The following is a 15,578-nucleotide window of genomic DNA, read 5'->3' as shown; positions in this document are numbered from 1 at the left end:
ATCACTGACCACCTAGGGGAAGCCTTACCGTTACTAATTCCGTTCTGGACGTCCTTTATGTGTTTGCCCAGAGGCCTTGGCATTGGGCACGGTGTGAAAGTCATAAAATTAAAGAAGTATTGTGCACTGGCTGCTCGTACTGACATTCAGAAAAACAAGTCACAGTAATGGCTGGGGCTTCCTCCGTTGAAAGAACATGCACTGAATGCCTTTTTGGTGCATATTTCTTGGTAGAATTTGCAGTGGGCCTACTGTGCGCTGATGGATAAAAAAGGGTGCATGTTCATGATGAGGCCACAGCACTGGAAGCTATTTGTAATCTCTGCACCCATTTGTGTGTGTGTGTGTGTGTGTGTGTGTGTGTGTGTGTCCGTGCACACATGGGCATGCTGGGATGTACATATATTGCTGGGTTTTTTAAAAATTTGAAACATGAAGGTCAGTTTTTAAATGTTTGCAAAATGTGTGCAAAAGGAGAGAAACCTTTAAATGGGTGATTCTCAAAATTTTGTAGCATGTCAGGATCAGATTTAGTATCAGATTTGGGGCCCAGAGTTTGAGAGGCAATGATTTAAATCCCCAAAGCTATTTTTCTTAGATGCCCTGACACAGATTACAAACAAGTCTATTGATGGTTTCATATAGAAACAAATGAGTGTATTTTTATCATTTGTGGAAATTATAGTTTTGAAACTGGGAAGGCCTGTGTATCACTCTCTGCTCTATTTTTGGAAGTAATGGAGGAAGTATTTCAACCTGATTACTGCCTGTGGAGTGAGGAACTTCGTATTTGACTGACCACCTGCTGATACTTTATTTCCTTAGAGCTCCTCAAGTCATTATAAGAATCACCCAACAGTTTGAAATCAAAATGATGTCTCACTATAAAATGTCAGCTATACTTTGTAAAAAGATTACATGCCATTTAAAGTATAACTACCATCCCCCTCCCCTCCCCCTTACATGCAAACATTTGAGTGTAACAGAATCCTTGCAAAATGAGGAGGAGCGTTCAAGGTTCAAGCTTTGGAACTCTGAGAAACTGCCTCTATTTTAAGGCTTTTAATAGTGCAGATAATTATAACTCCACTTACTGTCCCTTTCTTTCTCTCTACCTCCTGGTCATTCTTGCACCATTTTCATGATGCTGGTTGTATATTGCTGCTGCTGAATTCTGCCCAGTGAAGGTTATTTATTTCTTCCTAAGCTGGATTTTTTCCTCTGTTTACTTATCTTGGTATTCTGTTTCCTTTCTGAACTGCTACCAGACGTTCCTTTCCATGCCATTGTGTAATGCACAGCAGGCTGGTGGAGCTTGGGGACTCCTGCTGTGGAAGCCCTGTTTAGGTAAATGTCACTGCTTTAGACAAAGAAGAACTCGGCTAAATCGCACCTCTAGAAACAGCTTAGATTGCCACCATTTAGATGTTTTTATCTGGCAGTTTGAAAGCATCTGCTTACTGTGTACTTTGAAACACTAGCTGGTTTGGCACGGGGTTTCTAACTCATTGCTTGTAGATATCCTTGGGGTGAAGGTGAAAAGTAGCCAGTGGGGGGTGAGCAATCTAGAGGCTGTTCCCTCCTGCCCGCCTTCTGTCCACAGGCAGCTGGGGAGTTGAGCCAGGCACCTGGGGAGAGAGAACTCATCTGTAAAACATGGTTGGAAAGCAGTGTGGCAGCTGGAACTTGGTGAGGCCGCGGTAGAGAGTCCTACCTCGGTCTTACTGTTGGGGAGGGTAGTTTAGGTGATTCAGCGTCTGTGACAGCAGGCTAGGGTCTAGGTACTATTTTGAGAAGTCTTACTCATCTTAAGGCTTATCTCTTGACATTAAGAACATGCTTGTGTAGTAATACTTTTTTTTCAGCACCTGAGGGCTTTTGAAAGGGGCATTTGCCTTCAGTTATTTCTACCTGCCAGCCGTTGCCCCTGGGCCTCCCTGTTGAGTGTAGAGGACTCGGGGACAGTGTAGCCCGTCTCCTCCCTTCTTTTGCCCTTCAGGCCTGGGAATGGCATGTGCTCCCAGTGGGCAGTGGCCATGGGTCTGCTGCCCCTTTCCTTGAATCTTGCTTTGTTTACTCAGGGAGCTTGGAGGCTCTGAAAGTACTCAGCTCATGTTTTCATAATTCTACTTGTTTAGAACATGATTATTTTGAAGAAAACTTTGAAGACACCTTCTCATGATGGTTTTCCCTCTTATTCTCAAATTGAATCCATCAGGCTTGCCCAAGATCTTTTTGCAAAGAGGTCCCCCTGTCTGCAGGGGAGATCCTTCTGGTTTTCAAGAATGTATGTCCAGGGCTTCCCTGGTGGCGCAGTGGCTGAGTGTCCGCCTGCCGATGCAGGGGACACGGGTTCATGCCCTGGTCCGGGAAGATCCCACATGCCGCAGAGCGGCTGGGCCCGTGAGCCATGGCCGCTGAGCCTGAGCGTCCGGAGCTCCACGGCGGGAGAGGCCACAACAGTGAGAGGCCCGCGTACTGCAAAAAAAAAAAAAAAAAAAAAAAAGTATGTCCAAACTTAAGCCAACTGTCCTTCGTTCTTCTCCTGTTGTCCTCTCCTATGTCCGCTCCAGTTTCCCTCCCCTTCCTTCTGCGCACTGACCACTGCTGACACCCACAGACAGAAACTGGCTCTTTTTAGGAGACTGTAAGGCAGAGTGGGTGAGAGCACAAACTTTGCATGAAGTTCCCTGGGCACAAGCCCTGCCTCTGCCACTTCCCAGCTGTGTACCTTGGGCACATCCTTGCCCCTTCTGTGCCTCAGTTTCCTCATCTGTAAAGCAGTGAAAATGATAGTACTTAACATGCTTAGCGCAAAGAGCTATTGTTATTATTTCCTAAACATGCTACTTTAACAGCTTCGTTGAGATAATTTAAGGCCATAAAATCCACCTGTTTGAAGTGTAAATTCAAAGTTTTTAATGTGTACAGAGTTGTCCAACCATCACCATACACTAATTTTTGAACCTCCCAAATAAACCTTGTACCTACGAGCGCACTCTTGTCATCCTCTTCCCTCTCCCTGCTCTGCTCATCTGTCCCCAGGTAACCACTGATCTACTTTGTCTGTAAAGATTTGCCTTATTCTGGACATTCATATTAATGCAGTCATAGACCATATGATTCTCTGTGACTAGCCACTCCCACTTAGCTCATGTTTCTAAGGTTCAGCCGCTGTTGCAGCATGTATCATATATTTTTCTTTTTACTGCTGAATAATATTACATCGTTTATCCATCCACACATTGTTTGTCCGTCCATTGCTTGATAGACATTTGTGTTGTTTCCACCTTTTGGCTGTTAGGACTGACGCTGCTCTGAATGTTCATGCACAAGTTTTTGTGTGGACATGTGTCTTTATTTCTCTTGGACGTGTACCTAGGAGTGGAACTACTGGGTCACATGATAATTCTATGTTTATCACTTTGAGGAGCTGATAGACTGTTTCCACTTTATATTCCCACCAGCAATGTATGAGTTCCAGTTTCTCTATATCCTTGCCAACACTTGTTATTATTTGTCTTTTTGAGAATAGCCATGATAGTGGGTGGTCTGGGATAGGTTATCTCATTATGATTTTGATTTTCATTTTCCTAATGACTGATGATGTTGAGATTTTTATGTGCAGCTTAAACACATTGACTGTAAGAAAATTGTGCTTACTGCTTTAGAGATAATACAGATATAAGAAATACCAGTTCCTGCTTTAATAAAGTTTGCAACCATGGCGAGAGAGGATAGTTTTTAAGTCACGCATACTTAAAGAATCATACCTGGATCTCATTAACATTAAGAAAATGTTAGCTCTAGATACAGCAAAGTCATCATTCATGTTTAGAGTTTAATCATTTCCTAATACGTTTATGTATAGAGAGATCATTTTATTTGGTTTCATCTGTACTTGCATTTGTGTTTTAATTTTAAAAATTGGTGTTTAGTAACTTGGAAAATGCCCTTTTTGCTACCACAGTGAGTTCCAATTTGTGCTCAGCAACTCTTAGAAGATTGGAGTCAGATGCAGCCAGTTTTCTCCCAATTTTTTTTCATCTTTCCTGAATGATGTAAGTTTTCAATCAGCTACATAATAGTGGTTTTTCTGTAGTATAGATGTGTTAATGTAATTTGGCTTGTAGGAAATCATATATATATTCTTTTCTGTATCTCAATTTACCCTATCCATTGAATGCTCCCTGCAGGGAATATTTAGCTATGGCACTGATCATCTTTAACTGCTTTTCTATAAATCTTACCTTCACGTAGCTTCATCTCGGGTAAGGGGGATACTTGTCTGTATATTTTATGGATTTTGAAACAGAAACACGAACTACTCCCCTTGATATAAAACTTGCCAACACTAATGTTGATATTTAATTATGCAATTGTATTTCTATCCACTTTTAGTTTACGTTCTGAAACAGGGGCCGTAGGCCAACAGTGTGGTGGTGGAATTAATTAGGGACAGAGGTGTTTGACCTTGACTCTACCACTGGGAAGTGCGTGTTCAAGCCTTTTGCTCATTTTATTTGTTTTCTTTGTCTTATCGTTGAATCGTAGGCATTCTTTATATAATCTGACTTCAAATCTTTTCAAGATACATGTAACCAGAATGTTTTCTCCCACTTTGTGGCTTTCATATTCATTATCTTAACAGTGCATTTGTTTTAATGAAACTTTTTGAGATAATTTCATTATTTTGTAGGAAACTCAGGTGTAGGAGGTTGAGTTACCCAAGCTCACAGCGCTGGTCAGGGTAGAGCCGGGGTTTGAGCCTGGGCAGTCTGGCTCCTGAGCCTTTGCTCTAAGCTGCTGTGATGTACGAGTACTTCTCTTTGAGAAACCTTTATGGTTTGTAACTTTGCTGAAATCAGTAGGCCTTATCTATTTGAATTTAGATATTCTTAAGAAGTTCTTTTCCCATGTAATTTTCCTGGTCTAAAATTAAACCTTCATCATTTAGGTATCTTTTGAGTTCCAGTTTTGTGTTGTTGTTTTTTTTTTTCACAACTCACACACACACACACACACACACACACAGTGTATTTTATTTTTACAAGAGATGAATAGACTGACACCAAGCATTGTAAACGGATGGCCACAACAAAAGCAACAATGATTGCAATTACCAAACACGAAACACACTCACACTATGTCATAATATTGGCATTCAGTCCAGGAATCCTCCACTGTAACAGCTCCTTTACTCTGCAGTGAAAATTGGTTTGTATATTTTTTGCCTCTGAGTCCTTGTGGGATTTTTTTTTTTATTCCAACGGAAAGTCACAAAAATTATAATCATCCTCATCATGTCACTCAGTCCCATGTAATTACTTTTTCTTTCCTTGATCTTTTGTTAGCACTTTTATGAATTCATCAGTTTTCCATTAGAGTTCTGAAGATGCTTATTCATTCAGTTCAGCGGTATAGTCAGTTACCAGAAACCTGTACTTGTCAGATGAATCCCAGTTTTTATGTCAGTACACATGTGACAGAAACTCAGCAGTCTGCATTAATCAGGGGAAGATAAATCTCATCTGAGTTTCTTTTCTTTTACCTTTTGGCCTTTTATTTAACCTGAGTTGGAGTTTCAGGATTATTTGAAAGAATATTTGAGAGAAATATTGTACCATAGTCAAGAAAAATGTCGGTTACTTCTGTTAACTCTTCTTATTTTGGTTGGTCATACTTTTTAACGGCAAACCATAGAAATGACGATTCAGTGTGATTGTACTTTGAAATAAAATATTGGAGAGCTGCAAGCTTATTGCAGTTTGGAGAAATAGGGGAATTGCTTTTATTCCACTGCCTCTTATTATTAATTTATATGCTGAAATAGATTAGCACAGTGCAGGATCAAACCAGTACATAAATACAACCATTTATGTTTCTACCATCAGCTTCACTGTAGGTTCATCTCACTGAAAGCTTGAATGGTTTCTTAGGGGAAAATGCTGGAAGGGTAGTTTTACCCCATGAGTTCCCTTAAATATGCTGTTAATTCACATTGATTTTAGAGAAAACAGAGATAATCAGTTTGACTTGCCCCTGACTGAATGCATTGGCAAGCTGTTCACAGTACTTACTGTTCAGTGGGAATCTTAGGGACCCCTCCTGCTTTCCTCTTTTCACACACACAGACCAAATACCAAGAGAACCCTGTAGACCGGCTACTTTGCCACACTTTCTAGATGCACTTTTGAATAGAAAATGATGACTTTACCGTGAGATCTAGGAATATGCGGTGCATGGTTTGATCTTCTTTCTGCCTCTGATTACGGTGCCCCCCAGAGGACAGGGGGACAGACACTTGCAAGAGGGATGAACAGTAAGTCTTTTCCTTCCTCATATAGGGTACTCAGGTGTCCTGTCCCCTGGCTTCCCGAACTCCGTCCCTAAGCAGGCTTAGTAGTCGCTGCCATTCCACCAGGCCATTCCTCATCCTCAGAGGCCTCTCCAGGCCTGCGAGGACGGTCCTGCAGCCCTGCTCACCTTTCACAGCTGGGCCCAGGCACAAACAAACAGATGACTCATAGAAGTTTCCTTCTTAGTTGGGATGGAGGAGTGCATTGATCTAAAAAAATTCTCATTTGTCATAAGGGATGAGACAGTGCCTTAACAAGCCTTCAGAAACCTTTGGAAGCCACTGCGTAGCTGCAGCAGCACGGAGATGTACCTGAGCCCTCACGGCTCCGTTCGGCCTTGGGGCCTCAGCCCCTGTGAAGCCCGAGGCTGTCAGCTTGCTCTGGGCACTGGCGCCCCTTCCGCTTCTGTCCTGGCTGATACGCGGACCCTCAGGCGGGGAGGTCTTGGGTCCTGAACCTCATCAGGGCCCTCTCAGGCAATGGCTTCCTGCCTCTGTGCTCTCACCTCCTGTATTGCCCTTGGCTCGTTGACTAGCCTCTTGCTCCCTGGGCTGTGACCCCTCAGGACAGGGACGAGCTGTATCCCCAGAGCAGCCAGGAGACACTCAGCAAGTGCCTGAGGGACGATGATGAGCCTTGGTGATGTGGTGCGGGAGCCACTGTGGGCCTGTCTTGTGTCCCCTCTTCTGTGTGACGCTCCGCCAGCTGGGAAGGGGTGAGGGCCTGGCTGCTTGTTGGTCGGAGATGCTGCAGCGCAGGGTGGAAGCCTGGCTTACAGCCCAGCCTCCAGTCCTGCCCCATCGGAAGTGCTTACGAGAGAGTGAGAACTGGAGAGCACCGTGTCCCCGTGCTTCGTGGTCATCGTGATAGGTTCTGATGTTTGAAGTCAGACCTGTATATGTCTGTTCAATTGTAGCTACCTTTTGCCCTGAAATTTCTGATTCTCATTCATTTTACAAGGCAGTAGTAGAAATATATAAAGTGACATACAGAGAAGTTGGCTAACTTTTTTAGCCCCAGAATGTGATGGTATATCCTACTATATTTGAAAGTCTGTCACTGGAAAATATTTACAAATATTTCTGATAAGCTAGAAGAATGAAGCTTGAGAATTAGCGGGGATGATAGAGCCACCGTCTCTTCCTCTTCCTCCTTTGTCTCCTCCTTTCCTTCTTCATTTCAGCTTAACCACCGAAGGGTTTACATTAGGTGCTCACAGGAAGTGCAGGTTGAAACAGCCTGTCCTAAAGCACGTAGAGGACTTTGTCCTGAGACTGTTATCTTCTAGGATCATCCTTCTGCATTGTAGTGAGACCTTTCCAGATTTGCGTATTTAACTATAAGAGAACATATCTAATCCTCAGAAATACATTTACAATGCACAGCAGTTGTTTTAAAAAGATTAATGCTACTGTTATGAAAAAAGCACAACATACTGTGAGATTAAATTCCTGGCTTCGATGGGTGTGCGTTATGACCTGCCGGCAGCTGAAATTTGAATGACTGTGTTTACCCAAAAGGAGTCTTCTACCCATATTTTTCAGAATAGCTGTTCACAAATGATGCATTATGCCCTGTGCTTTTGTTTTTCACTGGGGTTTGAAAAATAAAACTTTCTGCTAGTGGTAAATTCATAAGCTTGGGGCATGAAAATGTTTGAATTTGATATAAAAGAAGCTTTGAAGGGAAGATGAGTGGTTCAAACCAGAAGATTAGCTGCCCTGGGAAATTCAGCCGTCAAGAAAGCAGAGTTCAGTAGTACAGGGCCCTGCTCCAGCTGAGTGCTCGCCACGTGCTGTGACTCCCAACCCTTCCCGCTGGACTCTCACCTGGCTGACGGCACTGATCATGATTACTTACTAAAGTTTATTGTCACCAGAACATGTGGGGCTGCTCTGCTTTGGACCCCCCCTTGTTTGTGGTAGGTTGATTCCTCTACTAAGTGGAAGTGATTAATATTATTTCTTTACTCGTTATCACTTTAAAATGGGGGAGAAGAGGGGAAGTTACGGAACAGATTACAACTATTGACGGTTGTGGCTGAAGTTCTCTCGTTGGCAGCGTCGCAAGAATCGCTTGAAGTTTGACTTTCCTGGCACCGACTAGGTGACTCCTATCCATTCTGCCGTGAAGGAGTATCTGGTAATAAATCCTCCATATTCCGCTGGGAGCAGATAATTAAAACCCATGGCAAGGCCACTCTTCCTCCTGGTAGGAAAGCCTGGAACCCCAGGACCTGGTTCTGCTTCAGAGCATCTTATCCTCTGGCTTCCCCAAGGAAATGACTTTTATTGTGGCAAATGGGTCATGGTTCCTTTCTGGATGAGCAGAAGACTATCTTCATATTGGACAGGTAAAGTTAAATACATTTACACTATATCTGAAAACCTTAGAAATCCATTTAGGGAAGTGACTTATACATCATAAAATTATGATGTTGTCTTGAGAGAACACCAAGTCCATTCCTCTCCTTTGGATGGACCTTAAATCTGTATTATCCAGACAGATGAGACTCTTTCTTTCATAAATGATTTATGTTGTATTTAATTGTATGTGAAAATGCAAATTTCACAGTTTTTCTTAGTAATTCATTCAGGGTTCCATGAATGTTCGTTGTAAGAATACAGAAGCATACTTAATGTCTGCTCATTTTTCCTATTAGTTATTATTTGGGAGAAACACACACACATACACCTCAAAGAGCATCAGGTGGACCACTGACTTGTCCCCAGGTCAGCGTCTCATAATCTTATCTCAGAGGTACCTCAGTCATTTTTGTCTTTATGGATCTTTTAAACTCTTTTCTGTTCCATTTAAGATATATAAAGATCACATGCTTTTGTAGGGGTCTGTGCAGACCTGAATACTATTCCTTCTGTTTCTCTTTCTCTCCCCAGGGCTTTTATGTTTTGTTACCTTTAGGCCCTCTTAATTTCATGATCTACTCTGTATATTTCAGTGGTAAATATTTCTGGGCTCAGAGAGCTAACTACGTTATTCTGCACATCGGCTAATCTATGTTAAAACACTTGTGGCAGTAATTTTAACTTAGACCCTTAGCATTCCAGAACACTGCCATAGTTACCCTCCCTCCTCCCTATAACTACCGTCAGAGTCAGTGCCAACCGTAATTCTTCACTGTCGCAAGGTATTTGCTCGCCAGCCCTGTGAAACCTCTCTTTTTTGAAAATATTTTTTCCTACTAGATCACAGTACCCAGCATAATTTGTACACGGTGTAGGCATGTTTAGTAAACGATGAATTCTAGGAAAAATTGAATTATTATGGTATTATTTACATTCAGAACCATCATGTATTAAATCAGTGATGCTCTGTCAACTGTAAAACCAAATTCAGCTTCTTAAGCATCTATCTTGAAGCCTTTTTCTTTCAAAAATACCTGTTTTTTTAATGACTCACTCCTGTAGCACACTGGAACCCTATGAAGGCATTTCTTTTTCTGTTGTTGAATATAGTGCACGTGGCAGGGCATTAGTAAAGCCAGTAGCGCAGTCAGTCCCGAGGTATCAAAGCCGCATCCATCACAGCTCAGCTTTATTAGACTGTGTGGGTCGTGGGAGTGTGTGACTTTAGCACATAGCAAAAGGGGAAATTGGACACACAGTTGACAATCAAAACCGAAGAATGCACTTGAATTGTAACTTAGAGTAGGTGTGTGCGACAGAAGCAGGTGGAACTTCTGGGGTAGGACGGGGGTGACTACTTCCTGCCTTTGCGTTAGGGTTAGGGTCGCAGCACCTGACACTTGACCGTTTCTATTCCTGCGCCAGATTTGGACTATAACCTCTAAAGGGACAGAAACTCTGTCTTATTCTTGTTGTATTCCCCATGCTGATTACAGAATCAAGGTGTGCTTCTTGAACGGAAAGTTGTGCATGTCAGAGATCTAAGAATCCTTCTTGAACCTCTCAGTCCTTTACGCCCGTATTCAGTCCATCGTTAAGTCTTTTTTGCCCCCTAGATCTTGTCTTAGAGCCATCCATTTCTGTCTCCACCACCACAGTCACTATTCTTACCTTGATCCAACCCACTGTCACCTTTCAGAGCATTTCCTTGGGTTACTGCAGTGACCTCCTAACTGGTCTATTCCCACTACTCTGGGCCCTCTTAATTCCTTCTCCATGTTGCAGCCAGAATGAACGTTTAACTACATGGCCCCTTCAAAGCCTTTCTGCCGTCCTTTTATATTAATAGCTAATCATCATCGTAATTATACTGACAGTACTTTTGACCAAGGCCTAGAAATAGGGTGGTCATATAATTTATTATTCACATGAGAAGAACGCTTTTGAATGTGAAGTGGGCACCACTGAAAATCACACAGGGATGATGTGGAAAGAAGACTTGTGTTTGCCTTGCCTGCGAGGCCCTGCTTCCAGTCATTCTCTCTGAACCTACAGAACTGCTGGTGTTTCAGTCTTTTGTGCTTTCCAAGGTTACTCGCCATGTTTGCTACCACCGCAGGGCCTTTGCACGTGGTGTGTTGGAGTATCGACAACTACTGATCTTTTCGCTCTCAGCTCCTGCCCGGCATCTCATTGAGGCGGTTAAATCTCCTTATTACAGGCTCTTACTACACTCACAGATACGAGTTAACATTTATTTCTTTGGATAAATACTAGTAAGAGACTGGTAACATTGCATTACCAATGTACCAATTATGGAATGCAGTGATCAGCACAATGGCAAAATAAACTCTATATTTAAATTCTATACATTCAGTACAGAAGAAACCAGCTATACGTACAATTTAATGTAAAAACAGTCTCAACTTTGGCACTGTTAATATGCTATTTGGTGATTAATTTGAAAAATACAGTAATTTAAAAGTCCAGTTTAGTAATTCTACAAATTTATCAAAAATTTGAAGTTAAGATAAGGATTCTTTTATTTATTTATTCATTCATTCATTCATTCATTCATTCATTCATTCTATGCTGGGTCTTAGTTGCAACACACAGGATCTTCGTTGCCACATGCGGGATCTAGTTCCCTGACTTGGGATTAAACCCCGGCCCCCCGGCATTGGGAGCGTGAAGTCTTAACCACTGGACCGCCAGGGAAGTCCCATTAAGATAGGGACTCTTGAGAAGAAAATTTCTCTATTGAGAAACCTGTGACATTTAGAGTCATAATATATAGGATATCTGGATTCTGGAACAGATTATCTGGGGTTTAAATCATGATTGTACCACACATACTGTCTGGGTGGCCTTGAACAAGTTAGTTTCCCTATGCCTCTCTTTACCCATTTGTAAAATGGGTATAATAATGGCATCTATTTTGTAGGGCTTTCATGAAAATTAAATCAAGTAATACATATAAAGCACTTGGAACAGTTTCCGGCATAGTAGATACTCAGTGAACACTAGCTATTACTGTTAATTTTGTTATTATTGTATTTATTCATTGAACGAATATTTATTCAGTATCTACTTTGTTCCTGGCATTGGTTTAGAAATTCAGAAGTGATTGAGATCGTGCATGGGAATCCACTGGGTATAAGTCACGGTTTGTTAGGGCGTGTTGGTGGGAGGAGCTTGGTGAACCCGAAGGATGGGAATGCATCAGCTTTTTGCAGGGAGCTGGGGAGGAGCACTCGGGGTGGAGGAGGAACACAGGCAAGCCCCCCCCCCCCCACCACCAGGGAGAAAGGGCTTAGCCTGGCTTAAGAGTGAAAAGCAGAGTGTGCTGGAGTGTTCATTCCTGAGTCGAGAGGGTAGGAGGCCTGAAGGATAGACATACCGGATTATGTGGGTGTACCCTGGGGATTTTATTAGAAAAATGATAGAGCTAGAACTGCAAATAAGTCTCCTATGTTCATACACTTTTTAAAAATTAAGGAAGCATCATACAAAAATTGCACAAGTCAGATACAGGATGACTTTCTATGAATTTTCACAAAGTGAATGGCCCCGTGTAACCATGTTGACAAATGGGTCTTGATGTGCTCTCCACGAGCTGCCCTGTTACACACCTGCCACCATCCCCATCCCCCAGAGGCAACAACGCTCACCCTGACTGACCTCTAACACCACAGACTAGTTTCGCCTGGTTTTGAACTTTTCTGAACTTTTGCATGGAAGCATATGCTATAATTTTTTCCTGTCTGGCTTCTCTCACTACACATATGTCTCCATCCGTGGTGTTGTGTGTTGTGTGTAGCAATAGTTGGTTCGTTCCTGTTGCTGCAGGCTGTTCCACTGTATGAACACACGTGGGTTTCCAGTGTGCTAGCCCCCTGGGTGTCACTGAAGGAGACAGCGTGTGTGTGAGACGAAAGCTGGATTGTGATGCATGTCATTTATGTATATGTGTTAATCTGTATGTATATGTATATGTATATGTGCTTATCCTAGTTACTTTTTTTTTTTATAACTAAGTGAAGGTTATATTTTTCTTTTAGAGCCAAGGTATATACCCTTGATTGTTACTTTGAGAATATAATGCCTAGTTAAAACCAAGGCTTGCATCAGCAGAGATTGCCCAGTATGCCGTAAGTAAGTATTAATCACAAGTGGAAATAACTTGGATGAACTTGTCAGGTGCTTTCACATGGTGCTGTCATAGAGCATTCAGCCTTTTGAAATATTGTCTAGGGTATTGCAGGTTTCTAGGGGGTCAAGGATAATTTGCTACTTAATTGGGCCAAATAGCCATCATTTCTGCTTTTTAAAATTAGGTCTGTTTAAACAAGTGATTGATTAATTGGATGAATGACATTTTCATGTGCACTTCATTCAGTTTTTTTCCTTTCTTTCTCTTTTTCCTTTAATATTTCAGATGACGTTGTGCCGTATTTTAAAACAGAGCCGGGCCTTCCGCAGATTCACCTGGAAGGGAACCGTCTCGTTCTCACTTGCCTTGCTGAAGGGAGCTGGCCCTTGGAATTCAAGTGGATGCACAACGACAGTGAGCTCACCACCTACACCAGCGAATATAAGTAATTGATTGCTTGAAAATAAGATTCTATTTCAGGTTGATGTGTCTAGAATATTTGCCTATTGGCCATAATAGCGCAAGCTGGGGGAATATTGGATTTAATTTGTAAGGCATTAAGGATTAAAGGCATAGATTTGAACATATAATCAGAATGTGATTTACTATTCTGATACAGGTTGTATGCACACTTAGGAAGCCTGTCATTATATTTGTGACAGTAAGCCCGGTAGTGAAATCACCAGACCAAAGAAGCTGTAGTTACAGAGGGATGCAAGCAGCAGCTTTAGCCTGGTAGCTTTGACTCCTTGTGGCAGCTCTCCCACCCACCAGCATTGTTCCTGTCTGAGGAGCGTGAATGCTTAAACAGATACCTTTAGGTCGTAGCTTCTGGAGCTCTGATTAGTCAACAAATGCCTTCCTGGCTAACTTTCAGAGTTGGGGTGGGAAGAAATGGGACTATGGGAGGATGGACATGAGTACAGCGTCTACACTGAGCAGGAAAAATGAATATTTATTGAACACCTGCCATGTGCTAGGTACTGGGGACTGAGTACAGAGGACGGAGATGGGGGAGACTGGAGATCAGGTTATATCTGAGGTGCAGCTTCACCCAGGAAGCATCAGGATCAGCTTCCCAGCCGTACCTCCTTGCAGTGCTTGATGTTTTTCTAGTTTTGTATCTTTTTACCTCCTGTTCTATGTGAGGATTATGCTGGATACTCCAGTTCTGAGTGGGATGGAGAATTAGCAACTGCCTAAACCAGTCCCAGAGGCCCCCAAATCAGCAGAAATCAGCAGTACCTTGCTCTTATTTAAATGAAATAAGAAAGAGAATTGGCTGTCTAGAGATACTTTTATTTATTTATTTAAACATAATCTTCACTCTTGATTTATTTTTGGCTGCGTGGCATGTGGGATCTTAGTTCCCCAACCAGGGATCGAACCCATGCCCCCTGCAGTGGAAGGGCAAAGTCTTAACCACTGGACCTCCAGGGAAGTCTCTAGAGATATTTTATATAGAGTAATGATCTTCTCAACATGGGGCATAGCCCACCATGCACTCTTTACCTCAGAAGTTATAATATGGTGGTCCATGAACCACATTCAGCCTGCCTGGAGCATGGTGCGGGTATTTAAAATATCAGTTTAAAAATATATGTGGATATATGCACAGCAGGTATTTCTTAATTGATTGCCAGAATTTAACACTTGTAAGATTTCACATAAAAATCTGCTTTTCAGTCCCTCTTGAACAGTCAGCAGGCATGGCTTCCTGGGTTTGCAGCCCCACACAGAAGCTGGCGCTGGCAGTGCTGTCCTGGGGTACAGGCATGGATACCCAGTTCTCAGCACTCTCTGGTCCCCACCTTGTGCCCTACTTGCTTTGCCCAGTCCCATTATCCACCTGCCCTGTTTAGACAGAGGAGTTTGTGTCCTCCTCTTTCATCATTAGGCCTGTACTGTCAGAGGATCTGCTGTTGTGAGAACAATTTATCATAATAGTTAAGAGCTTGTTGAAATCAAACAGACCTACGTTTGAATCTGAGCTCATCACCAGTTAGTGTTAGCGGTATGACCTCGGGCAAGAAGCCTGTTAGCCCCACTTTCAGTATCTGCAAAATGGGGGTGATCAAACCTCATTTGTGGTGGTGTGAGCATTAAAAGGCTCTAATGTATGTAGAACAACATATTTTCTGGCCCACCAGCAATCAGTTAATACATTCTATTAAATTCTATTTTATCATGATATGACATGGGGCTTGGTTTGTTAGAAGGGGTATTAGAAAGCAAAAAAAAAGTGAGCTTAGAAATGAGAACCATTATGAGCAGTGGGCTTCGATGGCAGAGGACTTGAGTTCAGATACTTCTATTCAACTTATTATCTGTTTGACTTTGGACAAGTTATCTAACCAGTTTGATCTTACTTTTCCCATCTGTAAAATGGGTATAATAAAACCCACCTTAGAGGGTTCTCATAAAAACTAAATGATACCATGTTTCGTATGCCCCAGGAAGAAGGAAGTGAGGTTTCAAAAGAATCCATACTGTTTTTCCTCATAAAAAGAAGTAGTGATGTGGGTGATCTGTAACAGTGGTCTTAAACCTGGGGTATATGCCATGGACAGTGGCAAAGGAACAGTTTTTTAGATCTTCAGTTTCCACGTGCATGTTTTCTGAAATTGAGCTACCTGAGAACATGCTTCTGTGTTGGCACCTGCCAGTTCTCTTTTCATACCTGCTTTGTGTTATCTCTTC

The 15,578-nt window shown here is 42.3% G+C and overlaps 1 protein-coding gene across 1 annotated transcript in view; it reads left to right on the top strand.

Annotated features, from left to right (window-relative positions):
• Nucleotides 1–15,578, top strand: part of SDK1 (sidekick cell adhesion molecule 1) — an 816,979-nt gene that overhangs the window by 271,880 nt on the left and 529,521 nt on the right. The window contains exon 2 of the mRNA XM_079943718.1: nt 13,164–13,323. Coding sequence (XP_079799844.1) covers nt 13,164–13,323 — 160 coding nt within the window. The remainder of the gene's footprint in view (nt 1–13,163; nt 13,324–15,578) is intronic.

This window comes from Stenella coeruleoalba, assembly GCF_951394435.1.
Source record: "Stenella coeruleoalba genome assembly, chromosome: 15".
In the NCBI taxonomy this organism is placed as follows: domain Eukaryota; kingdom Metazoa; phylum Chordata; class Mammalia; order Artiodactyla; family Delphinidae; genus Stenella; species Stenella coeruleoalba.
This window is presented reverse-complemented; position numbering and strand designations above follow the sequence as displayed.